Source organism: Trichechus manatus, unplaced genomic scaffold (assembly GCF_000243295.1).
Source record: "Trichechus manatus latirostris isolate Lorelei unplaced genomic scaffold, TriManLat1.0 scaffold00244, whole genome shotgun sequence".
Lineage (NCBI taxonomy): Eukaryota > Metazoa > Chordata > Mammalia > Sirenia > Trichechidae > Trichechus > Trichechus manatus.
The window spans coordinates 547,894-572,665 of NW_004444180.1; the positions used below are offsets into that span (position 1 = coordinate 547,894).

The following is a 24,772-nucleotide window of genomic DNA, read 5'->3' on the forward strand; positions in this document are numbered from 1 at the left end:
GCACGTTAGCGGGCGTTGACGCGGCGCACGTTAGCAGGCGTTGACGCGGTGCCAAGTCAGACCGGCACCTCATCATCAGGTGTTTTTGGCACTTATTTTGCAGAAACGTTGAACTTACCGAAAAGTTGCAAGAATAGGCTAAAGCCCTCTCACGTGCCCTTTATTGGGTCCCCATTGTTCATGTTATGTCTTATCTGCTTTGTCATTCTCTCCCCCTCTCATGCACACACACACACACACACCATGCACACACACACACACCATGCACACACATACACACATACACACGTACACACATACACACGTACACACATACACACGTGCTCACATGCATGCACTCACACATTCACACATGTACATACTCACGTGTTCACATGCACGCATGCGTGCACTCACACACGTGTGCACGTACACACACAAACTCATAACTAGACAATTATTATTTCCCCAGAGCCTCTTGGACATCACAGACACAACACTTTTTCATTCCTGCACACTTGGGAGTGTGTTTCCTGAGAATGAGGACCCTCTGTACACACTCACAGCACTGACCCATCAGGACCTTTCTGAAGGTCACGCTGGCACTCACACTTCTGATGGAGGCCATGATCTGGGCGCCTGGGGTGCCTGGGGATGGGCATAGAGGGGGCTCAGGTGTGGCGGCCGTGTGGCCTTGTCTGCTCGGGTGTGCCTTCATTTGGGCTGGGCTGTGGAGGCGGGGACCATGGCCCTAAGGGTGCCGGGACCCAGGGCAGCCAGAGGAGGCCGCGGCCTTGGGAGCAGCTCCACAGTGCCTCCCGGTCCCCTGCAGAGGTTCACCCGGCCCAGGCCCCTCCTCGGCCGGCCCAGGTGGTGCCCCCAGAAGACAGGGTGTGACCGAGGGTGCCGAGGGTGCCAGGGAGAGGGAGCCCATGAGTCCCACCACCAACCCCTTCTTCCTGTGGCTCCCAGGAGTGCACCTGCCCAACCTGAGCCAACTGAAGTTGAACAACAGCCGCCTGGCCTCCGTGAGGTGAGCGTTCTGCCCGGGGGGTCTCTGGGGAGGGGGTCCTGCAGGGGCAGTGAGCTGAGCGCTCAGTGAGGGGCAGGGGAGGGGTTGGGATGAGGGGCCCTGGGCCCTAGAAGGGTCCCCAGTACCCTGCTTGCCCCCCAGGAGTCCTGCCACACTTGTCTCCCCTCCCACTGCCTTGCCTGATCCCCAGCGATGACCACTTCCTGGGCAGCGTGTGGAGGCGTCTGGGATGTTCCCACAGTACAGGGTCTGTCCTGGGTGGTGGTCCTCACTGGGGGAACAAGGTCTGCAGCCTGGGCTGGCCTGGCCCACGACCACTGACTCTTGGCCTGATGTAGGGGGGGAGGGGGTCTCTGGGGCCCTAACGCTGCCCACTGTTCCTTTTGAGGAGTTTTTGGAGTCTGACTGGCACACAGAGCCTTTGGCCCCCTAGTCAGTCAGGGCCACCCCTGTCACCCCAGAGCCGAAGGTCAGGGCGGCCACATGCAGTCCCCGAGGACCCACCCAGGGAGGCCAAAAGGCTCTCACTGACCTCCAGGCGGAGGTGGCCACCCCAGTGAGGAGCCCTGAGGGGTCTCTCTGGTTTGCCCCCAGACTAACCAAGCCTTCAGTGGGTTTCAGGGGTCCCCGCACCCACATGTAACCCAGGCCAGGAGCCGGGGGGGGTGCCTCGCTGTATGCCCCAGCCCCTGTGCCCAGCAAGAAGAGCAGAAGGACAAAGGAGGGTACTGCCCACTAGGGCCGCTGCCTGCTGAGCCCAGACCCGAAGCCAGAATCTTTCTGCTGAACAGAGGCCAGACCTCAGACCGCAAGGAAAGCATGTGTCTCCTGGAACAGGAAGATAATGCCTGACAAGGCCCCAGCGCCTTCACACTACAGCATTTTAATTAGCAACTTACAATCCAAAATGCAAAGCTAAGACAGTTTCATTGTTTATGCCATCTCATTGGCTAGAAAGAACACCAGACTTTACCGTTGGTATTTGAGCAAAGCGGGCTTCCTAGAAACACTATGGGGCTTCACAGCCATGCCAGGGCAGGGAGATTCCAGTCAAAATTCTAGAAAGTTCTCCAGATGTTTTAACTGGGCTCTAAGTTAAACTGTGTTCAGTTATTTCCAAGAGAGGCAATAAAGATATCTATTGCATAATCTCTCTTTAAATATTTTCTTCATTTATGCCACTGTCTATCAAATAAACTTCAGAAAGAATTTAATAGAACATAGGAGGATTTGGAAATGGAAGTAAAGAAAACCAGCCCTCACTGGGCGGCCTCAGAGCTAGAGAGGAAGAGCAGTCTGGATATCACACCAAACCTCCACAGGCTCTCCAGTGGACCATGAATTGGAAATAGATCAAGATTTGGAAAATGAACTTTCTAGAAGCGTGCTTTAATAGATGGTCAAATGCTACTTTAACAGAGATGTTAGTACTTTCTTTAACTTAACAAAGAAGGAAAGTTTCCATTGTTGAGGCTGACAGTTTAGCTCAAAGAACAATAAAAGCGTTCATGCATACGAAATTAAATGAAGGATGAGAACTATGACAGAGAAATGGAAGGCTTTGTAAAATTAAGGAACATGCTACACCATTTGAAATAAAATTAACAGCTCAGTAATTTCAAGCAAAGTGATTAGATCATAAATTATATGAAGATGTGTTTGTTCTTCGACAGCAACAGTGCAAAACAGAATGAACCTCTAAGTCCTTTCCAATACTGAGTCCTGAAAATGTTGTTTGCGGATCTCCATGGACTGAAGGGGACACAATCAGCGAACAGAAACTAGCCAATGAAGTACGGCAGACCAGTAAGCTACTATGGTAATTTAGCTGATTATAATGGAGATATTTAATGTATTACAATCTCAGACAGTATTGTAAGGGCTAGAAAATAATTTTAATGTAATGGCCGTAAGTTCATCAGAAGCTGAGAGAGAATTCATGAAAATAGCATCGATGTGAAGACAAATGTTCTATATAAACGGGATGAGCGACGGATGGACAATTGACTGACAGAAAATCTCACGGGAACAGCCTGCAGTGGTGGGTCACCTCAGTCAGGGGTCAGGCGAGGGCAGCGCTTCCCTAGTACTAGTGTGTGGGAAAAAAAATCACACTGACGATTTCCAAAACTCAGCCAATAATTTGGAATTCGTGAGAATAATTGGATGGGCAAGTTTCACTACCACCCAATGGCTTGCATTCTCTCATCACCAGGGAGGTCAAGCCTCTCTTCATGGGCCTGCTTGCTATTTGTGTTTCCTCTGTACTCATTTTTCAGGTCCTTGTATATTCTCAGTGCATTTTAGACGGCAAGACCCTCCTCCCAGTCTCTGCCTGTTAACTTTGTCCATGGTGTCCTTCACTTGAACAGAAATCCTCTTTTGATTTGGTCAAATCCATCTGTCATGGACTGAATTATGTCCCCCCAAAAATATGTGTATCAATTTGGCTGGGCCATGATTCCCGGTATTGTGTGATTTTCCCATGTGTGGTAAATCCTGCCTCTTTGATGTTCATGAGGGAGGATGGGCAGCAGTTGTGTTAGTGAGGCAGGACTCAATTTACAAGACTAGATTGTGTCCTGAGGCAACCTCTTGAGATATAAAAGACAGAGGTGAGCAGTGAGACAGGGGGACCTCATACCACCACCAAGAAAGCAGTGCCAGGAGCAGAGCGTGTCCTTTGGACCTGGGGTCCCTGCGCGGAGAAGCTCCTCGTCTGGGGTGACAATGAAAAGAAGGCTGACAGAGAGAGAAAGACTTCCCCTGGAGCTGACACCCGGAATTTGGACTTTTAGCCTACTTTACTGTAAGGAAATAAACTTCTCTTTGTTAAAACCATCCACTTGTGGTATTTCTGTTATAGCAGCACTAGATGACTAAGACACCATAGATTCTGCTTGTGCTTGTCCATTCACATCCCCAAGGTTAAAGAGATAGCCTGCTTTTCCTTCTATTCATTCATGGTCTAACTTGTCACTTTCAGGTTTTTAATCCAACTCATCTTCAAGGTCACCTTTGATGGTGGTACAAGGTTGGGACCCAGCTTTCTTCTTTGCCACATAATGAGTCAGTTTGCCCAACATCACCTACCAAATAATCTGTCACTTCCGTACTGATTGTAGTACCACCTCCATCCTTGTCCAGGTTCACATTCCTATGTTAATATGCTTACGAGCTCAGTTTCATCTGTTGTCTATTCTTTTGCCAATACCACATAGTTTTTATTTGTATGGCTTTGTAATATGTGTTAATATCTGTTAGGACAATATCCTCATCTTTGCTTTCTTTTTTCTAAATTGACCTAGCTATTTATGAACATTTATTCTTGCATCTGAATTTTACAATAAATTTGAGTTACACACACACACACACACACACACACACACACCATCCTGGAAATTCTATTGGCATTACAGAATAGTTACATACTAATTTGGGTTTACTTGTTAGATTTTATACATCCACGAATATGGCGTATCTCTTCCCTCATGTCCTTTTATGTCGTGTAATAGAATTTTTAAATTTCCTCTGTAAAGTTTGTATCAATTAGAATGCTTTCAGTTTGAAGTAACAGAAACTCATATCAAAATGGCCTAAAGAATGAAAAATTACTTATTCCTTCAATGCCTGTGATGTCCAAAAGCTGTTGTAGGCACAGGAAATACAACAGTGAAGAGAACAGACAAGAATTCCTGACAAGAAGCTCAAAGTTGGCTCTTTCAGGTGAGTTAGTTCAGCAGTAAAGTCTTGTAGCCAAAGGTCCAGGTTCTTCCCCACAGTATATGGCCGTCTGCCCTCATGCTTGTTCCCTCATGGTGCATCCTCAACACTGGATGACTGGGAGTGGGAACGTGCCCTCCTGTGTCCAAGAACAAGTGAAACATTTCAGCATTCTTCCCCTCATGTTTGCTGGCTAGAATTGAATCATGTATACACCCTCCTAAACCAATCACTGCCAAGGAGTTGGAATTATGACGGGCTTAGACTATCTAGGATACCCCCCACCTCACCACCACTTGGGACAGGGTAGCACATGGCTCCCTCCAGAGCACATGGCTCCCTCCAAAGCACATGGCTCCCTGATACCAGAACTAATTCCCGAATATCATATAGTATTTTCACGGTCATGAATGAGGTCTTGTTTCTGTTGCATTTTCCCGTTGATTATTGCAAATATAGAGACACACTGTTGATTGATATAAATTGGTTTATTGTATCCACCAATACTGCTGAACTGTCATCTTAATTCAAATAATTTATTTCAGTTGGGGTTTCTATATTGATGATTCCCTCATCAGCAAATAATGACAGTGTTGTCTCTTCACTTCCAGTCCTTACACTTCTCATTTCTTTTTCTTGTCTTATACCATTGGCCAGGATCACCAGTGCCATGTTAAATAGTAGCAGTGACAGCATCAGGCATCCTTGTTTTGTTCCTGATCTTAATGGGTATGTGTCTAAGTTTCTCCACCAAGAAAGATGTTTGCTGTAGATCTGCATCTACTGACATGACCATGAGACGATATTTCTCCTTTAGTCTATTAATGTAGTCAACTCCATTGATAATTTTATGATTGGAATTCATTCTTGCATTCCTGCAGTAAATGTTACTTGATCATAATGCATCACTTTAAAATCACTGTAACATTAAAATAGTATTTACCTAGCAGTTTCCACATCTATTTTAGTCAGTGAAATGGTCTTTTAATTTCCTAGTACTGTTCTTATCTGATTCTTGGAATCAAAGATCAATTCTTAAGATGTCTCTCTTTAAAGTTTTTTTTTTTATTTCCTTCTTTAAACTTCTGAAACTTCTTGTGTATTATATGAAATTATTGTAGAAAATAGAAAATACCTAATCCATGATAGTTAATTAAAACTCGGTTATAAAACAGGTTCAGATCTTTGGATTTGGAGAGTAGAGGGGTCTTTGGTCACCATTTTAATTTCTCTAATGGTTATTAGTTGTCTTAGTCATCTGGTGCTGCTATAACAAATACCACAAGTGGATGGCTTTAACAAAGAGAAGTTCTCTCACAGTCTAGTAGGCTACAAGTCCAAATCCAGGGCATCAGCACCAGGAGAAGGCTGTCTCTCTCTCTTGGCTCTGGGAGAAGGTCTTTGTGATGCATCAGTCTTCCCTTGGTCTGGGAGTATCTCAGTGCAGGAACCTCACGTCCAAAGGACATGCTCTGCTCCTGGCACTGCTTTCTTGGTAGTATGAGGTTCCTGTGTGTCTCTGCTCGCTTCTCTCTTTTATCTCTCAAAAGAGATTAGCTTAAAACACTATCCAATCTTGTAGACCTCATCAGTATAACTGCCACTAATCCATCTTATCACATCATAGTGATAGAGTTTACAACACATAAGGAAATCACATCAGATTACAAAATGGTACACAATCATACAATAGTGGGAATCATGACCCAGCAAAGTTGACAGATATTTTTTGGGGACACAGTTCAATCCATGACATTAGTCTAATCAAGTTTTCTATTTCTTTTGTTGCCAGCTTTGTCTAGGTTTTCCAAAATTGTGTATACTTTGTTTATAATGGTCTTTCATTATTTTTACATCTCTGCTATACCTATAATTATTTCTGTTTAAACTCTGAATGTTTATCTGCATTGTCTCTCATCTTATCTTTGATCAGTCTTGCTAGAGGATTGTCTATTTATCTTTTTAAAGAATCAGCTCTGGGCTCTGTTAATCTCTGTTTTTTTCTGGTCCTTATCTTTATTATGTCCTTCCTTCTTATACCTTTTGTTATTTGTTTTTCTTTTTCTAGCTTCTTGGACTGAATGCTTAGCTCAGTTATTCTAACCTTCCTAGTTTTTTGATAAATATATTTAAAGATTTCAGATTCTCTTTATGTACAGCTTTAAGAGGATCCTACAAATGTTTATATGCTTTGCTTTTTGTCATTAGTTCTAAGTATTCTGTAATTTTCCTATTAATTTCCTCTTTAATCCAAGATGTGGCAAAATCTACTAGTTCTTCTTCAATATTTATTTTTCTGTAGTAATAGGATTCCCAATTTTTAGCTGGGCACATGACCACCCAAAATAAACACGAGATTTCCCAGCCTCCCTTGCAGCTAGGTGTGGCCATGTGACTCAGTTCTGAGCCAGTGGAAGAATGTGTGCTAACTCAGAAAAAAAGTGGCATAAAATAATAATACCATCACAGAAATGAAGACAAAATTTGAAACAATACTGCAGAAAACCCAATAGGAGCTATGGAGACAGGAATGATAAAAATGAAAAAAAAATCACCAATGAATGGAGTTTTAAAATGACAAATACAGAAAGCAGATAGAGATCTAATATATGCATTACTGGAATCGTCACAGAAGTAAACTGAAGTAACAGAAAAAATATATTTAAAGATTAAAGAAAATTGTCAGAAATAAGACATATCTACAGATTGAAAGGGCATGCCATGCCTTAGAAAAAAAATCGACACCAAATTGCCAATACTGAAACATACCCTAATACAGTTACTGGACTTGAAGATAAAGATAGAATTCTTTGGGCAGCCAGGAAAAGAGATCAAGTCAGTTTTTAAGGAGGAATGAGAAAGTGAGCCTTTACTTAGTCTTCTGCACAGAAACACTTAAAGCTAGAAGACAGTAGTACAGTGCCTACCAAAACCCAATGGAAAGAAAGTATGAACCAAGAATTTTATACTCAGCCAAATGGTTGTATGCTTATAGAGGCAGCAGATGTTTGTGAATGAGTTGGAGATCAAGGAAAATAGTTTCCATTAGCCCTCTTGAAACACAAATTTCAGCCAATTAAGAAATGGTTGGAAAAGCCATGTAAGGCAATATGCAGTGAATCCACGTAACTAAAGAACAAAGACTAAAGCAAGTGTGGAGATTAGGGTGACAATAAAACCTAAAAACTCAATGGACAGGTTGAACAGTGGATGAGATATAACTAAAGGGGGAAGTAGTGAGCTGGAAGATAGATCTGAAGAAATTACCCAGCCATGCAGAAATCTGAGGTTCGTCAGGGAAAGCCTAAAAGATGAGGGGACATTTTGTCATGGATGAAGTGAGGAAACAAGCCTTGCAGCATCTGGAGAAAGAATATTCCAAGGAGGGAGAAGAGCAAGTGTAAGCCCTTAGGCATGAAAATGCGTGGTGTATTTCAGGAAAACAAGGAAGCCTGTGTGGCTAGAGTAAGGGAATTGACAAGGAGAGATGGCAGCGGACCCAGCAGAGAACAGTACGTGTACAGAGGGAGTAGAGCTGCCCAGGTCCACGGCCACCTCCAGGGACCAGTCTCCACCCAACAAGCTGGCTCACCGCTAGATCAGCCTACAGAGAAGCCCCCTTCCCCATCAGTGCCTCCAGTGGCTCAGGGCTTCCAGGCAGCATTTCAGAGCCTCACTCCCAAATCTTAATGCCCGAGAAGCTATAATCAGAAACATTATGACACGTGCGTCATGAAACGGAAAGGACCCCAGAGGAAACAGATGGTGTGGGGGAGGCGGCTTCCAAGGAATCTTCACTTAGTATTCTGAGACATGGAAGAAGATATTGTTTCCATAAAACAAGAGCAGCTTGCTATGAAAAAGGATCAGAGAACAATGATGAGCTCTTGGAAATTAAAACTATGATGGCCAATATAGAAGTATTAATAGTAAGGTTGGAAGACAAAGGCAAGGAAATCTCCCAGAAAGTAAAAGAAAAGGCGAAGAGATGGAAATAGAAGAGTTAAGAGGATGCAGATCAGTCTCAGAGGCCCAACATCTGAGTAGCAGGAGCTCTCTGAGAACAGAGAAAATGAAGGAGAGAAAATCCAAAAGAAATAACATACAAAAATATCCCAGAAATGAGGACCATTGGTGAGTGGGCCCACGCCCAGATCAGGAGATGTGGGACAGTCAGGTGGAGAGGATCCCAATGGGCAGAGGTGGAGACACCTGGCCTTCCATCTGCAGGGGAGGAGCTGGCAGAGGAAAGGGCAGAGATGAGTCCACAGAGAGGGAGAATGGAGGGCGTGCAAGCTTGGCTCCGTGAGCAAACCCCACTGGGGAAGGAGCCCACTCGCCCACCCCCAGTGCAGTGGGCAGCTCTCCACGGCCAGGCCCAGGCCCTCCAAGGGTCAGAGAGGATGGAGGGCACCCTACTACTTCGGTCTTCAGAGCCCTGCCCAGGCTCAGACCAGGAGGCTGCAGCACAGAGGGAAAGGCAGGATCCCTGGGGCTCTAGAACCCCTTCCTCTGTCTGGAGGCCTCTACAGCCACAGTCACAACTGCCCCTGCACCTGGAGACAGCCAGGTGTGGGTGGTGCTGGGTGCAGGGCATGGCCCAGGCCCTCGCCTACACCCCAGGACTGCACTGACCACCCAATCCTGCCTTCTGCAGAGACCTGGGCACATCTCTGGGCCACCTGCAGGTGCTCTGGCTGGCTCGCTGCGGCCTGCCTGACCTGGACGGCATTGGCTCCTTCCCAGCCCTGAAGGTGGGTGCGCAACACCCAGGGCTGGGGGAGGGACACAGGGCCAGGCCCCGGCTGAGTCCCTCCCCCTCTCCCGGCTGCCCAGGAACTCTATGTGTCCTACAACAATGTCTCAGACCTGAGCCCACTGTGCCTGCTCGAGCAGCTGGAGGTGCTGGACCTGGAGGGCAACAGCGTGGAGGATCTGGGACAGGTGCGCTACCTGCAGCTGTGCCCGTGGCTGACCACGCTTACCCTGGAGGGCAACCCGGTGTGCCTGCGGCCGGGCCCTGGCCCCTCCAACAAGGTGCGTAGGAGGAGGAGGCATCCCATGGGTCTAGCTCCTCAGCCCTCCCACCGTCTGGGGACCTTTCTACCTACCTGAACTCTACTGAGCCCCTTCCAGCTCGAGGACCTGCCAGGAGGCAGGGAGCCTCCCCAGGACGCAGTCCACCTGCTGCCCTGTGGCTTGTTTACCTCTGAGCTCTTCTCTTCTGTCTCAGCAGTGCCAATGCATCTTCCTGCTGCCGCCCACAGACCCACACCACCACATGCACATGCCAAGCCCAGGTGTGCAGGCACCCTCCGTGAGGCCCATGCACCCACCATGCAGGACCTCAGATCTCTGCCCAGGATCTGCACTGAACCCTGTACACACAGATGCCCGTGCACACGAGTTCAAAACCACCCACACCCCAGAAAGCCTCTGTACACAGCACATGGACCCACCTCTCACACGTAGGCTGGGCACACCCGCCAGGGAACATGCAGGCCCCTTGTGGCTGGAGCTCACGCCGTTCATCCCCCAACCCCAGCTGACCGATGCTCAGTGCAACCATCCACTCGGGGCTCTGGCTGGGGTCCGCCCAGTGCATGTGGCCACCCAGCAAGGCCAGAACCCTGAGCTCAGGGAAGCTCCACGGGCCAGAGGGCACCACTGTCCCCTGGCCAGGTAAGGCCACACATCCCTAGTGGGTGAGAGCCCAGACCCTAGGGTCCTCACAGCCCCCGGCACCCAACAGTAACTGAAGGCCAGCCTGGCAGGGGGACAGCATCCTGACCCCAGGTCCCCTGCCTGCCCTGCCCTATTTGGGTCTGGAAGAGGGAGCCAGGACCCAGGCCTGCCTTCCACCCCTGCAGGTGCCCCAGGGCTACAACTTCCGGGCAGAGGTGCGGCAGCTAATCCCCCAGCTGCAGGTCCTGGATGAGGCCCCGGCTGCACAGACGGGACTGCCAGCCGCCCGGACACTAACCCAGGACTGGCTCATGGTGAAGGAGGTCATCAGGGAGGGCAGCGTCCTAGACGGCCTGCTGCCCGGGCTGGGTACGGGGCCACACACGTTCCCTCCAGCAAGGGCACTACCTGGCCTGGAGGCCTAGCCCCTGAGCCCCCCAAGAGGAGAGGTTTCCACCCCCAGCCCCCATCAGGAGGAGAGGTTTCTACCTCCAGCCTCCCCCCAGGAGGAGAGGTCTCCACCCCCAGCCCCCCCCAGGAGGAGAGGTCTCCACACCCAGTCCCCCTGGGAGGAGAGATCTGTACTTCCCCCCAAGAGGAGAGGTCTCCACACAGGTCTCTACACCCAACCCCACCAGGAGGAGAGATCTCCACACCCAACTCCCCCCCAGGAGGAGAGGTCTGCACACCCAGCACCCCTAAGAGGAGAGGTCTCTATGTCCCCCCAGGAAGAGAAGTTTCCACGCCCAGCCCCCCCAATGAAGAGAGGTCACCACACCTAGGCCCCCCAGGAAGAGAGAGCTCCACACCCAGCCCCCACAATGAAGAGAGGGCACCATGCCCAGCCCCCCAACGAGAGGAGGTCTTTATGTCCCTCCAGACCTCTCAGGGGCCACATCGTGCCCTCACTGCCCTGCTCCGTCCCCAGAGCCCTGCACACCAGCCCTGGGCCACGCCCTCCCTCTTGGGCAGCACCCATGGGGGCCTGGTCTTGTCTGGGCCTCCCACCCCTCAGCCAAAGGAGAGGAGGGATCTGAGACTGAGGATCTCTGGAAGCAGACAGAACTCAGAGGCCAAAACCTGCCTCCCCGTGTTGCTGGGCCTCGGGACACACAACTTCAGGGGGTACCCGGCCTGCAGTTTGTGGTGGGCTCTTGGGCTGCCTGGCTGGCGTGAGCCTTGGTGACCTCCAATTCTGACCTTGGCAGATCAACCTCAGGGAGCCCCCGTGCGGCTACTAGGCCCCAAGCTGTCCCTGCCAGAGGCCCAGCCCCGGACCCCCAGCCCCTGGCCCCTCTCCTTATTGGTTCCTGGGGGCCCCCTGACAGAAGATCTGCTCCCCGAGGACCCAGCCTCAGAAGATGATGCCAGCAACCTCACCCACGGTAACTGACCCGCCTTGGCCCGAAGCTGACCCTGCAGCCCTCGTGCCCTGTACAAAGCCCAGCCACACCTTTTTCTGCAGGCGCCGGCCATGTCCTCTGTGGGAACCCCACCAAAGGCCTGAGGGAGCGAAGACACCAGAGCCAGGTACAACCCACTTCCCCCGTAGACCAGCGTCCAGGGCCCCAGTTGCTCCCTGTGGGCCAGCATCCAGGGCCCCAGTCCCCCCGTGGACCAGTGTCCAGGGCCCCAGTCCCCCCCAGTGGACCATCATCCAGGGTCCCAGTCCCCTCTCATGGGCCAGCATACAGGGCCCCACTCCCCCTGTGGGTCAGGGTCCAGGGCTTTGTGCCCCTATGGACCAGTTTTCAGGGCCTCAGCCAAGGTTGTGGACCCAGGTTGAGGTCCAGAGCCTCCGTCCTGACAGTGTCACGCCCTATAGCCCCATAGCCTTCCTAGGGCTGGGGCCCCAGCTCTCCAGTCCCCACCCCAGCTGAGGGAGTCCTTCCATCCCCAGGCTCCTCCCCTCTCCCCGTCTCCTCCCCAGTCACAGACTGTGGCTTCCAAACCAGCCCTCTCCTTCCCCAGGCCTGGGCACCCCTGGAGCAGCTACGCCGACACAGGCCGGCTGATCTCTCTGCCAGCCCCTCTGCCCCAGGCCCGGACCCTGGAGACAGCCCTGACCTGGCCTTGGCCGAGCTCCGTACCTGGAGAGAGCTGTGCCTCCGGTGGGTGCCCCTCTCCTGCCAAGCCCTGAGGATGGCTGAAGGAGCCTGAGGCAGCAGAGGGGAACCCGGCTGCAGCTTCTTCCCCTCCCCCCGTTACAGACCCCTCCCCTGTAGGCACCTGGAGACCCTGAAGGAAGGGACAGCAGCCTCTGGGGGTCCACGGAGGTGCCCTGAACAGCAAGAGGATGAGGCTGGGCCCAAGGCTGCCCCCGGGCCCCCCAGCCCAGCCCCAGGTACTGAGCCTTCCCCCCAGGGCCCAAGAGTGACCGCAACGCCCTCCTGGGGATGGGGCCCCTCCTTCCTCAGTCAGGCCGAGAGGGACTGTGACAGGGAGGTCTTGTTCTGGGGGTGGGGGCTCGCCACTAAGGGAGGGGCTGCACTGAGAAGTGGCATGAGTCCCGAGTCCTCCCTCCCACCTCCTCCTTTTCTGCCCCTCTGTCCCCCCGCCACCAGCCCACACAACCCGGAGGTCACCTAGGCTGGTGGATCCAAGGAAAGGAATTCCAGAAAAGGGTGGTGCGAGCAGAGCCAGGGGTCCAGGTTTGGGGCTGCAGGATTGAGGTGGGCAGGGCCTCGCTGAGGGACAGTGGCTTCTGAGTGACCTCGGATGGAGTGGAGCAAAGGCAGGGGCTGCAAGGCAGAGGCCCCTCACCCAGCGGGGTCCGCTCCCCGGAGGAAGCTCACCTGGACCAGCGGCAGCAGGGACGCGGGCTCTCAGGGTTGGCCAAATGTCCCTCCTCTGTGGGTCAGGGAGCAGGGCAGGCCGACCGCCCTCCTGGGGTCTGCAGCCCATGCTGGCTGGTGACTGGGGGGTTGGAGAGAGGGGCGGGCCCTGAGGCCAGGAGCCCCAAGAGGGGAGGACAAGAGGGGTGGACAGGGATCACAGGAGTGGATGGAGAGCAGGCAGGGTCAGGAGGAGGAGGAGGTAGCCGGAGTTGGGACAAGGCAGTGGGGGGCTCAGGGAAAATGGTGCAGGGCCTCCTGGCTCTAGGGGCATGTGGTAACCATGGCCACACTGCCCAGCCTACTGAGAGTGGGTGCCAGGGCTATGCTTTATGCAAGTGGCTTAGGAACTGGCCCCAGGCCAGCAGCCTGGAACAGGCCCTGTGGGGGCGGGGCCCAGGCCTTAAGGGCTCCCTGCCTGCCCCAGAGAGGCTGGTCAGAGGTGAATGAACACTGCTGTGGACTGCCAGGTCACAGCACCCATGGGGAGCACAGGAGCGGAGAGAGGAGTGCAGCCTAGTGAGGCGGGGAGGCTGGGGTGTGTTTGGGGGTATTGCCTCCTTGATGACGGCTGCGCTGCCTGGGGGGGCAGGAGGTGGGAGAGGGGCCCTGGGGCCGCCTGGGGAGCTGCATCTCTGGCCACACTGGACACTCCTGCCCCCTCACCCCCCCCCCCATTCTTCCAACCACCTCCTAGCACCTATGACCCCTTTCACCAGCCTCGGGACTTACTGCCTTGGGTGCAGGGTGGGTCCGTGCCCCTCCCACAACTGTAGGCCTGGGCCTGGGCTGAGGGTCTGCCTGCTTCCTTGTTTTTCAGAGCCCTTGGGGGCCTCAGGCTGTAAACTGATCCCTTCTCCCCCCAAGTACCCGATGCCACCCGAGTCAGGCACCAGCTCCTGGGGGCCCACAGAGCAGCCGTTCAGGGGGCGTCGGCTCAGGGGCCTGGGGCAGGGACTGGCAGCTGTGACCACCCTGAGGGCCCTGGAGGTGGCCTCCACGCCAGCATCGGATGCAGCAACCCGACCCCCAGGCCTCCAGTACATGCGGGCCCTGGACCCCATCACCTCAGCCCAGTCCCACCCTTAGTATAAGCCCCCACCCACTGGCAAGCTTGCCCGGACGGTGGCAAAGGGGTGCCTGTATGGCCATGTGGCCTGGACTCTGGTGTGCGTAGGGGTGGGGGTGGGCCTGGCTCCTGGAGAGGCCCCATGATGGTGGGGAGCAGGGGTGGGAATGAGCCCGTGGGTGGCAGAGCGAGGGCCAAGACCAGCCAGGGTAGGTAGGCACAGCCTAGCTGCCTGCCCCTTGCACGGGCTTGGCCTTCTGGAAAGGGTCAGAGGGGCCGTTGGCTGTAGCTGGGGTGGGTCTTGCTGGGAGGGCTTCAAGTTCCACCCTGCATCGCTGATCTAGCTGCCATTCACAGTCCTCACCACCCTCGTTGGCGCCTCCCACTAGCTCCTCAGATTAACGGCCGACTCTCAGCGCTGAGCCGCCCCACGACAGACCGCTGTGGCCCGGTCCCAAGCGCTCACTCTAGGCGGCCACCGTGTGGCCGGGCTTCCCATCCCGTGCAGTTTCTCCGTGCGTGGAGGGGGCAGTCCCGTCCCCCCTCCTAAGTCTTGGGGTGGGACACCCCGGAGACCGAAGAAATCATTTTCAACTCCCAGGTGCGCAGAACATGGTTTACTTCGTAGGCAACGTTGGTTCAATAAATTATGCAGCAAGGGCACTGCCTGTCTCCTACACTTCTCTCCCCACCGCTGGGCTGCCCCAAGCGACCTCGTCACCCCTGGCTCCCCCCTCCCCGCTCTCCGCCACAGGGCCCACCCTTGCACACCCCTACTCCCGCCGCCACAATCACGGAGACTGCTGGGTGAACGCAGGCTAATGTATTGCCCGCCCTTCCGTCGGTCCGTCGGTCCGTCGGTCCGTCGGTCCACGCGAGCGGCGCTCACACCCGCCCACACGCGTCCACGGTGATCGGCGGGCAGCTCAGGAAACGAAAGCCGTATTTGCTCTCAGCGGTGGTCTGCACCGACAAGGCCACCATGGGGCAGCTCCGGTCCACGCCTTTCCGGCACACCTGGGGAGGGGCGGGCCCCGTGAGGCGGGCCGAGGAGGGAGAGGGGCCAAAAGGGGGCGGGCGCGCCGGGAGCAGCGGCCCCGGACACCCCGCACGTACTCGGCCCATTCTCACCCGGACCGTGTGCTCCTTCCTGGCCTGGCTGCCGTCGAGGCCCGGCCTGGCCTCTGCGCGGGACAAGGATGGAGGGGGTCAGGCCGGCCGAGTCCTCCCTGCTCCGCCCCTCCTCCGGGCCCGCGCGCACTCACCCGGGATGGTGGGCAGCGACTCCAGGGCCTCGGCCTCGGCGCCCTTGGGCCGCCCCGGCGTCTCCCGCGGGTGGATGAGCTTCTTGGAGCTCAGGAGCGGCAAGAAGACCCGCGTCCTGGTGGGGCGAGGGGGTCCTGAGAAGTCTGCCCGCGACAAAGGGCGGGCCTGACGGGGGCGAGGCCTGGAGAGGCGGGGGCCCGGGAGACGGTCCCGGCGAGCGGGAGCCCTAGTTAAGAGAGGCTTGGGGCGGGGTCTAGGGAGGTGGAGGGGCGGTCCTAGCAGAGGCGGAGTTTGGACCCTGTGGGCGGTCCTAACGAGGGCTGGGGGCCAAAGTGGTTCCCGGCAGGTGCCGGCCTGGACAGCTGAGGGGCAGGGCCTGGGGGAGGCGCGGGGCGGGGGAGGTGGCGCAGACCAGAGGAACACACGGTCCCCACCTCGGCCTCCCGCGCTCCGCCCGGGACCCCCGCGCCCGGCGCTTGCGCGAGGACCGAGACCCACACCGCTGCTCGCAGATGTCGGCGCCCGGCTGGGCCTCCGAGAGCGGGAAGCGGTCGATGGATAAATCGGTGTTGTCGGAGAAGTTCCTCGAGACGGAGGTCACACAGTGCGGGGCCTGGTACTCGCTAAGGACCTGCGGGGAGAGGAGGGGCGCGGCGGTCACTCCCGCCCGTGAGGCCGCTCCGCCAAGCCCTGGCCCACACTGACCTCGCCCTTGGGGTTCAGGAGGAGGGTCACGCAGCCACGGCTGGAGTGGAAGTTGACAGACTCCTGGCCCAAAGATGCGGGCGGGTGCTTCTTGGTGCTGCTGGTCCCCTCGCCCCACACCTGCGGGGACAGAGGAGGTGGGTGAGGACCCAAGCGTGGGCGGGCGGAAAGGGCCGGGCGGGCGGGCGGCCGGGAGGGGGCGCACCGTGACATGGTGCCGCGGCGCCAGCAGCGTGCCAGACGGGAAGCGGTAGGTGCACACCGGGAGCTCCTGCAGGAGCTGCTGCAGCACCAAGCCGCCCAAGTCGGCCGTCTCCTCCAGCGACTGGTTGAGAACGCGGACGAACTTCTCGCGGCGGCTCACGGCCACGATCTTCAGGCAGGAGCCTATCAGTCTGCAGGAAGGGCCACGGTGCGGAGACGCAGGCCCAGCCCGCCCTGACAGCCGCCCAGGACAGCCCAGCCGGCGCCCTCGGGGCTGCGACGCCCCTCACCTCCCGTGAGGCCGGTGGTCGGAGACTTCGCTGGCCTTGGGCAGCAGGCCGGTCTGGTCTGGCGTGTCCGCGACGGTTTTCTGGAGATCTAGGGAGAGAACGCATATCTGCCACAGGAACCCCTATATGGAGCGGACACTGAGGATGTGCCTTCCAGCCAGGACCTGGCCTGCAGCCCCCTGAGAGTCCGCAGGGGAGGGAACAGTGCCAGGGATCAGATTAGGGGGTCAGGAGGCTTAAGGGGCACCCCCTAGTACTTGAGGGCAGGGGGCAGTGCCAGGCTGAACATGGAAGAGGCCTGTCTTCCTAGATCACAGCCTCTGGTTCACAATGCTAAGCCCTACGGGCCAAGCTTGGGGAGGTCAAGGGGCCTTGCCCTGTGCTGCCACCTGCGTCTTGGGCTCTGGAAGGGGGTGGCAGCCCTGCCTGTGCAGGAGGGCAGCAAGGGGTGATGGTAGCCGGGGAGCACCCACTGCACCTGCAGGTACTGCATCTGTGCTGAGGGCCTTCTCCTGCCCCCTGGTCAGCTGGAAAGAGAAGCGGCTCGACTCCCCAGGCGGGTGCCCTGTTACCCTCTGCACGGGTGAGGGCACGGAGAGCTGGGAGCTTCTGGTGTCAGAGTCTGTGGCCCCTGAGCTGCTGGAGCCCAAGGGCAGGCTGCTCCACTCCACGCTCTTGGTGTGACCCTCCATGCGCCCTGGGCGGGATTCGGACTCCCATTCGTTCTTCGGGGGCTGTGGTGGCGGCCGTGGCTGCCTGTGGGCCATGCCCTGCTCACTGGATGCTGGCTTTGGCCCTCGACACCCAGCCCTGTCCCACCCACCTTTCCGGGCTGGCGAGAGCATACCAGTTCATCTCTGGGTACCTGGGACCCAGCTTCAAAGAAGGGGCACAGGGCAGGAGCCCTTTCGGTGGTCCAGAGACCCCACCTTGCTGTGTTTTACAGTTCAGAGAACTGAGGCTGGGAGGGTTTAAGCGACACACGAGAAACAAAGGTAGAGCAGGGACTCCAAGGCCCTCCCAGCCCCTAGGGGCCTCCGGCCCAGCGCGTTACTTGTGCTCTGAAAGGACCACCTCCGTGAACAGGTTGGGGTACCGCTGGGCAACACTGTTCCAGTCCACATCCTTCAGCTGGAAACCCTGGCCAGGAAGCAACAGGCACGTGGCCCTACCCTCTCCATCCCACGGGGCTCAGAGCCCTGACTGCAGGTGGGGGGCCTCGCTCACCTCCCCAGCAGGGAGCAGCTCGTTCTCAGAGGAGTCACTGGGATCCATCAGTGTCTCTGCTGTCACCACCTACAAGAGGGGCTCAGAGTCCTGGGTGCAGGGGTGGGGGGGGCACCCCTCCCCCACACAGCCTCTCCCCTTTGACTTCACCACTGCCCCTCACACACACACACACACACACACACACACACACACACACACACACACACACGTGTGCCAGCTGCAGGTGGGCCCAACCACAGGGCACGTGGGCCCTCCCTGCCCGAGGCCACACTCCAGAGCGCCCAGCACAGGCGCCAGTCTAGAGGTGGCGTGCTGGTTGCCCCAGGGAAGACCAAGAAGGAGGGGAGAGGAGGACCTGGTGGCACCGGCTCACCTCCACGCTGCCGGTCTGAGACCGCAGTATGCGGCCCACCCAGGAGGCTTGGGCCAGTTTCAGGAGGCAGGACTTCTGGAAGGTCTGGAGCTCCACCTCCAGCTGCTGCAGCGTTTCGATGGTCTGCAGCAGCCGCTGCTCCAGATGCTCTTTCTCCTGCTCGCGGGGCGGGGCGGGCAGGGTAGGCGGGGCCTACACCCAGTCGTCCCTTCTCCAGGCCCCGCCCCCGTGGGCCAACCCCTGCCTGTCTCTGACCCCAGTTCTGCACACCTCCATCCAGACCCTGCCCAGGCCTGGCCCTGATCCCAGCCTGGTCCCTCCCCCCACCCCACCCCCGCCCCTCCCCTCAGTCCCTCATCCCAACCGGCCCTCACCAGCTGGGCTTGTTTCTTCTGCTCTCTCAGCTCCAGGGTCAGCTTCTGCACCTGGTTCTGCAGGAACTTTTCTTGATTTCGGTAGCTTCTGGGAGTAAGGCCCGATCTCAGCAGCCCCCACCTCTGCTCAGCAGCCAAGAGGGAAGCAGGAGGGGCCCTCTCTTCACTGCCATCAGAGCCTGAGGACTAGGGTGCAGCTGGCCTCCTTGGCTGAAGGGCTGGGGCCAGGCCAGGTCCCATCCTTGACAGGTCAAGTCTGGGTGGGTTCCAGGTGGGGGGCAGGGATTGGGTCTAGCTCTAGACTGGGGCCCAGGTTGAGTTCAGCCCCTATGGACGTGCCCAGGGTTCGGGTCTGGATCAGGTTCTCGGCTCACTGACTTGTCCAGGATTAGGGTGGGGGTCAGGGTCAGGCAAGGACTAGGACTAAGGGCAAAGTTCGGGGTAAGGGTCAGGGCTGGGGGTCCATTTGGAGTCCTGGATAAGGTCAGACAGAAACCAGGAATTGGGGCCAGGACAAGGACCAGATTAGGGCTGGAACAGAGGGCCAGTTTGGGCTGAGGGGCTGGCGCTTCGCTCCTGACCTCTCTGGGGGAATCCCAGCCACCTCCTGCAGGATGTGGTAGTACCGAGCACCCTGGCCGCCCTGGACAGCCCACCGCAGGGCCTGGATCTCCAGCTCCCGCTGTCCCCACAGCAGCCGCAGGGTGCGGGGGTCCAAGGACTCGGGGGCTGCCCTGTAAGGCCAGCACCCCTTGCCTTCATCAGGCCCTGCCCTCTGGCTGGCCCACCCCAAAGGCTGACCACCCCTTCCCCCAGGCCCACTTCCTTACTGCAGGTCGATGGGGAAGAAGACTTGTGAGGACTGGGGCTTGGCGTCCTGATGGCCTGAGGGAGCCACGGGATCCACCGCTGCTCCAGCTGGAGGCCCCAGGCCACCACGCACTGGCTGTCTGTCCGCCAGAGATGCGAGCGTCTTTTCCTCAGCCTCTTCAGCGTCCTGGCAGAACTGGGGAGCCATTCTAGATGTTCTCGGGGAGCTAGGAGGGGTGGTGAGGCCAAATCTGCCCTGAGCTTTCCAGGGTGGCACTCTCTGATGAGGCCCATGTGTGTGTCTACCCAACAGGACACCAGACGGCATGTCATGTGGGTGTCCACACCTGTGTGTCTCTGGCCAGGCCAGGGCAGCAGGCCATTCTCAACACGTGACCTGTGTGTTTGCACAGTTCCTCCCTGTCACCCTACCCCTGGGGCCTGAGGTCCTGGCCCTCAGCCTACAGCAAGGGTCCTCAGAGGTGCTGGCCCTTTGCCGGTGACACCTGTGTCCCCCTCCAGACCCAGGGCCTCACCCCAACACTCACCTGAGGCCTGAACTCCAAGCAAGCCTGGGGAGGGAGGGGCTCTATCTGTTGTCATGGCTACTGGCACCCAGAAAGGGAGGGGCTGTTTGTTACCAGGAGATTCCAGGGAGACCTCAGCCCAACTGAAGGAGAAGCTGTGAGAGGCCGAGCTGCTGCCCAGCTAACCTGAGTAGGCTAAGGGGACCAGCAGCCCCTCCTCAGCCTGCCTTGGGGATCGATGGATATTGGGGGCATCGCTGCCCGGTGAGTGTGCGCTGAGTGTGGGTGTGGGTGTGTCCGCAGGCCGGCAGGACAGCACTTCTGGGAATGTGGACCTCACCAGAGTGGACTGGCGGGCGGCGGAGAGCTGGGGGAGAGACTGCTGAGCTCTAACCAGGAGAGACACCCTCCTGAGCCCTCCTGCAGGCTGTTTGCCCTCAGTAGCTGGTACTCGCCTCTGGGAAGCCTCACCTTCCCCCCAGCCTATCTCCACACCCTCTTGACCACCACCTGGGCCACCTCACAGAGCCATGAGGACATCCCCTTAACCACGACAATTGTTCTTGAAGCCCCCAGAAAAAAGAGGAAGCCCTAGACCTAGCCCACAAGACCTGGCCCTCCAGCCTTCGCTCCCCACACCATCTGTATTTATTTGTTCATTCATTCAGACCTTCAGCTCTTGTTCAAGGAGGGCCTTCTTGCTCCCAGGCAATGGAGGGGCACCTGTCCCCCTGCCCCATGGCTGTGTGGCTGGGGGCAGAACAGGCTCAGAATCCTGCTGATCCACACAGCCCGCCACGAGGGTTTGATGGGCCATGGCTGCCTACGTGGCCTGGGTTCTACCAGCTGGGCCAGCGGGAGGGCAAAAGAGCAGGAGAGTGGAGGGCAAACCGAGGCTTCAAATCCCGCCTCACTGTGCGCCCATAGCTGGGAGGGCAGGGGCCACTGGGCCCCAGGGCAGTCCTGAGGGAAGCAGGAAGGGATGGGGGAAGCAACTCGGACAAGGAGCCCAGGGCTTTGTCCCAGGCAGCCTCGGGCAGGCCAGGCCCCCTCCCCCACCAGAGCAGTCGCCTGGCTGGAGCCGAGGGGAGGCCAGCGGCCCACTAACCCCGGCCCACCTCTCCCGCAGACCTGGGAGCCCCCCGTGGACACAGTCTCCGACACCCCTGCGTCCCGGGTTTGCCGCCAACGGCCCTGACAGAGCGGGGTCGGCGGGATCTTGCTCTCGGGGGTCCGCCAGAGACAGGGCGGCCCTGGCCGGGCTGGCCCTGCTGCCTTCGGTGCACACGCCGGGGCTGTGGGGTTCCAAGCCAACGCCCCCTCCCTGGCCCGGAGACCCGTCAGACCGGGCCGCCCTACATAAGTCAAGCCAGGCACGGGGCCAGGCACCTGCCCCGACGCGCCGCCCGCGAGCCACCGGACTGCCGCCCCGCTTCCGCGTTGTTCGCGGGCTTTCAGCGTGCGTGGAGCCGGCCAGCCCGCCCTCTGCGCCCGCGACCCCGCCCACACCTGGGCGCCGCTGGGGGCGGGGCGGGCAGCGGGCCAATGGGGAGGGGCGGGGCGGAGAGGAGACAGCCAATGGGCATGGGGCCTGGGGCGGGCTGTAGGCGCCGGGGAACGAATGGGGCGCGGTGGGGCGGGGCGTGCGGGCTGCGGGCCAATGGGGTCGGGGCCGGGCGCGCCCGCTGGGCTGGAGGCTGCAGGTTGCGGCGGCGCCCGGGGTGCCCGAGGAAAGGCCCGGTGTATGCCCGGGTGCCTGAGGCCCGCGACCGCCCAGGTGAGCCGTGCGGGCTCCTGAGCCTCCCAAGTGCGGAGCGCGATGGCCGGGCCTCGGGGGCAGCGGCTTGGGACGGAGGAAAGTTTTCCGCGGGGACGGTGGGGGACGGGAGGTCCGGCGCCCATGGGTGGCCGCACCTGCACCCTGCAGGGCGGGGCGCCTGTGGTTCGGCGCAGCTGCTGGGCGCCTGCTGGGTAGGGGGGCGGCGGCCTCCGGGCGAGCGCGCCGACTGGGCGGGAGGGCTCTCGGGAGCAGGGGAGGGAACTGGTCTGGGCTTGGGGGCCCCGGCCCGCGGGCTCGCTGGCTTGCGGGATGAACTGCTGGCGCGCGGGCTGGCGGAGGGGTTGCTCGGGCCTGGGGCTTGGTCAGCCCTGGGGCTCGGTCGGCCCTAGAGGATCGAGGTCTGGGTCGAGACTCTCCAGTGCCCCAAGGGCCTGAGGTCTCTTCCCTATGGGGGGAGGGGGGCGTTCCCATGGCAGCGGAGGGAGTCGTTTTTCGTGCGGGCGCCCTTGGACACCTGGGGACGGCAGCCCTCGGTGCCGCCCCGCAGGAAGGGCAGTGCCTCTGAGCCAGGTGACTAGGGGGAGGTGGGAGCAGGAAATCCTGGATCTGGTTAATGATTTGCCTTGTTCCGGGAGTGGGGGCAGGGCGAGAGGAGGCTGGTGAGTGGGGAAGCCTTAAAGTGCTTGACTGGGAAGGACAGCCTAGTTCCCCCTTTGGGGGGCTGGACTTGACTGACCCCCACCCCAGGAATGTGCGGCTTGCGGGTGGGGCTGGGCACAGGAGGGCGGAACTCAAGTGGAGGGGCCTCAGCCTTCAAATTGGGGGGGGGGGGTGAGCAGGCAGGAGGAACGGAGGAGAGCCAGCTGTGGTGGGGCCAGGCAGACCTGACCCATGCCCTGCTGCCTTTCTGCAGGACCGGGATGCTCTTGGGGCTGGCCGCGATGGAGCTGAAGGTGTGGGTGGATGGCATCCCACGTGTGGTCTGTGGGGTCTCGGAGCAGACCACCTGCCAGGAAGTGGTCATTGCACTTGCCCAAGCAATAGGTGAGTCCACTTTGGGGACAGACAGGCCTCACAGGTGGAGCTGGGGATGGAGTCCCAGATCTGGTTCCCTCTTCCCCTCAGGAGGGTGGGCTAGTCACTGACCACTCTTGCCCTCCCCCAACTCCTTGAGCCCAGTAGACAGAGTGGAGGTGGCTGGCTGCCCCCTTCTGTCTCTCCAGCCATCAGCAAAACAGACAGTGGGACACATAGACTGACCCTCCCCCCACCCCCGCCCCCCGCAGGCCAGACTGGCCGCTTTGTTCTCGTGCAGCGTCTGAGGGAGAAGGAGCGGCAGATGCTGCCCCAGGAGTGTCCAGTGGGTGCCCAGGCCACCTGTGGCCAGTTTGCCAGCGACGTCCAGTTTGTTCTGAGGCGGACAGGGCCCACCCTGGCCGGGCGGCCCTCCTCTGACAACTGCCCGCCCCCTGAGCGCTGCCCAGTTCGTGCCAGCCTTCCTCCAAAGCCACGGCCAGTGCTGGGCCGGGAGCCCCGCAAAATGCCGACCTTCAGCCTGGGGCGCCCTGAACTGGCCCCTCACCATGTGCCCCCTGATCCTATGGCCACGGTAGTAGTGCCCATGCCAGGCTGCTGCACGGACCTGCAGAGCCTAGAGCGGAGGGTGCAGAGGAACACGGTGGAGCTGGCCCAGGAGGCCTTCTGGGAGCAGGAGCTGCGGCGGGAGCAGGCACGGGAGCGTGAGGGGCAGGCCCGCCTGCAGGCACTGAGTGCAGCCACCTCGGAGCATGCCGCCCGGCTGCAAGCCCTGGATGCCCAGTCCCGTGCCCTGGAGGCTGAGCTGCGACTGGCCAAAGACACCTCTGGACCCCCCGTGCCCACAGCGTCCACGGCCGAGCGGCTGCGCCAGGAGCTGACCGCCCAGGAGCGGCAGAGTGTGGAGGTGCAGGGCAGCCTGGCCCTGGTGAGCCGGGCTCTGGAGGCTGCAGAGCACGCTCTGCAGGTGAGCCCGCGGGACCTGTCCCCACAATATCCCGGCGTGCCCATGGCCCTATCCTGGGACACAGATGCGGGGTGGTCTCAGGTCTGACGGGAGGGCCACGGAGGCCTGTGACCATGCCCCCTGAGGGTCTCCTGTGCCCCAGGCCCAGGCCCAGGAACTCGAGGAGCTGAACCGGGAGCTCCGCCAGTGTAACCTGCAGCAGTTCATCCAGCAGGCGGGGGCTGCACTGCCGCCAGCTCCACGGCCCGAGAGGCCCTCCCCTGGCACACAGGTCAGAGCCGCTTTGGAGGTGGGTAGGGACAGTGGGGTTCCAACCCCGCTCCAGGCTGACCTGCTCTCCCCACAGGACCTTCTGCCTCCAGCCGGAGAAAGACCACTTCTGAGAGCCCCCCCGAGTCCTGTCCTAGTGCCCAGCCTGAGCCCTGAGGGTATGTCTGCACCATCTGGGTGGGGTGGGGTCCTCCCGTGCCCCCCAGCCTGCTCAGCTGTGTCCTCCCTACAGTGGCCTCCATGAGGCAGAACTCCTGGAGGTAGCAGCTCCTGCCCCAAGCGGTGTCTACTGCCAGCCTGCCCGGCCCCAGGCTCTGGTGACAGCGAGACCAGCCCTGCCAGGTGATGGAGGGGGACCAGCAGCCACAGCAGGATCCTTTCCTCATGGAATGAGAAGGCTCGCACCCTGGGACTGAAACAGAACATCATGGAGGGGGCTCACCCCAGTCCTTGCCAAGTCTGCCAAGTGCCCCAGAGTATTGTGGGGTGTGGCCAGCTCAGGACTCTCCAGGCCCCGAGGGCTGTGCTCCTTGTTGGGGTCAAGGGACACAGGGATGGTGTACCACCTGTGGGGTGTGCATGTATGTGAGGTGTCCCTTCACTGTGTGCATGCGCGTG

At 58.2% G+C, this 24,772-nt stretch overlaps 3 protein-coding genes across 3 annotated transcripts in view; 2 read left to right on the forward strand and 1 right to left on the reverse strand.

Annotated features, from left to right (window-relative positions):
- The window catches only part of LRRC56 (leucine rich repeat containing 56), a 16,568-nt gene extending 3,988 nt beyond the window's left edge, over positions 1–12,580 (forward strand). The window contains exons 3-9 of the mRNA XM_023724361.1: positions 952–1,012; positions 9,393–9,489; positions 9,572–9,772; positions 10,606–10,789; positions 11,629–11,805; positions 11,886–11,950; positions 12,392–12,580. Of these exons, the coding sequence (XP_023580129.1) occupies positions 952–1,012; positions 9,393–9,489; positions 9,572–9,772; positions 10,606–10,789; positions 11,629–11,805; positions 11,886–11,950; positions 12,392–12,580 (974 nt within the window). The remainder of the gene's footprint in view (positions 1–951; positions 1,013–9,392; positions 9,490–9,571; positions 9,773–10,605; positions 10,790–11,628; positions 11,806–11,885; positions 11,951–12,391) is intronic.
- Positions 12,581–15,208: 2,628 nt separating this feature from the next.
- On the reverse strand, positions 15,209–19,783 carry LMNTD2 (lamin tail domain containing 2). Its single transcript, XM_023724400.1, is given in 13 exon segments — positions 15,209–15,340; positions 15,455–15,704; positions 16,024–16,220; positions 16,295–16,414; positions 16,500–16,689; positions 16,789–16,876; positions 17,267–17,576; positions 17,860–17,928; positions 18,016–18,084; positions 18,392–18,547; positions 18,766–18,853; positions 19,347–19,499; positions 19,596–19,783. Coding segments are annotated over 13 exon segments (2,010 nt in total).
- Positions 19,784–22,802: 3,019 nt separating this feature from the next.
- Positions 22,803–24,418, forward strand: RASSF7 (Ras association domain family member 7). The gene is made up of 5 exons (XM_012559415.1): positions 22,803–22,926; positions 23,169–23,884; positions 24,027–24,155; positions 24,231–24,312; positions 24,387–24,418. The coding sequence occupies exons 1-5, from the start codon at positions 22,803–22,805 to the stop codon at positions 24,416–24,418; spliced, it is 1,083 nt and encodes a 360-aa protein (XP_012414869.1).
- The last annotated feature ends 354 nt before the right edge of the window (positions 24,419–24,772 follow it).

Coding starts and splice junctions, on each gene's coding strand:
- RASSF7 (XM_012559415.1), top strand. CDS start 22,803: ATGCTCTTGGGGCTGGCCGCGATGGAGCTGAAGGTGTGGGTGGATGGC. Junction 24,156..24,230: donor GGCCCTCCCCTGGCACACAG/GTCAGAGCCGCT, acceptor CTCTCCCCACAG/GACCTTCTGCCTCCAGCCGG. Junction 24,313..24,386: donor GCCCAGCCTGAGCCCTGAGG/GTATGTCTGCAC, acceptor TCCTCCCTACAG/TGGCCTCCATGAGGCAGAAC.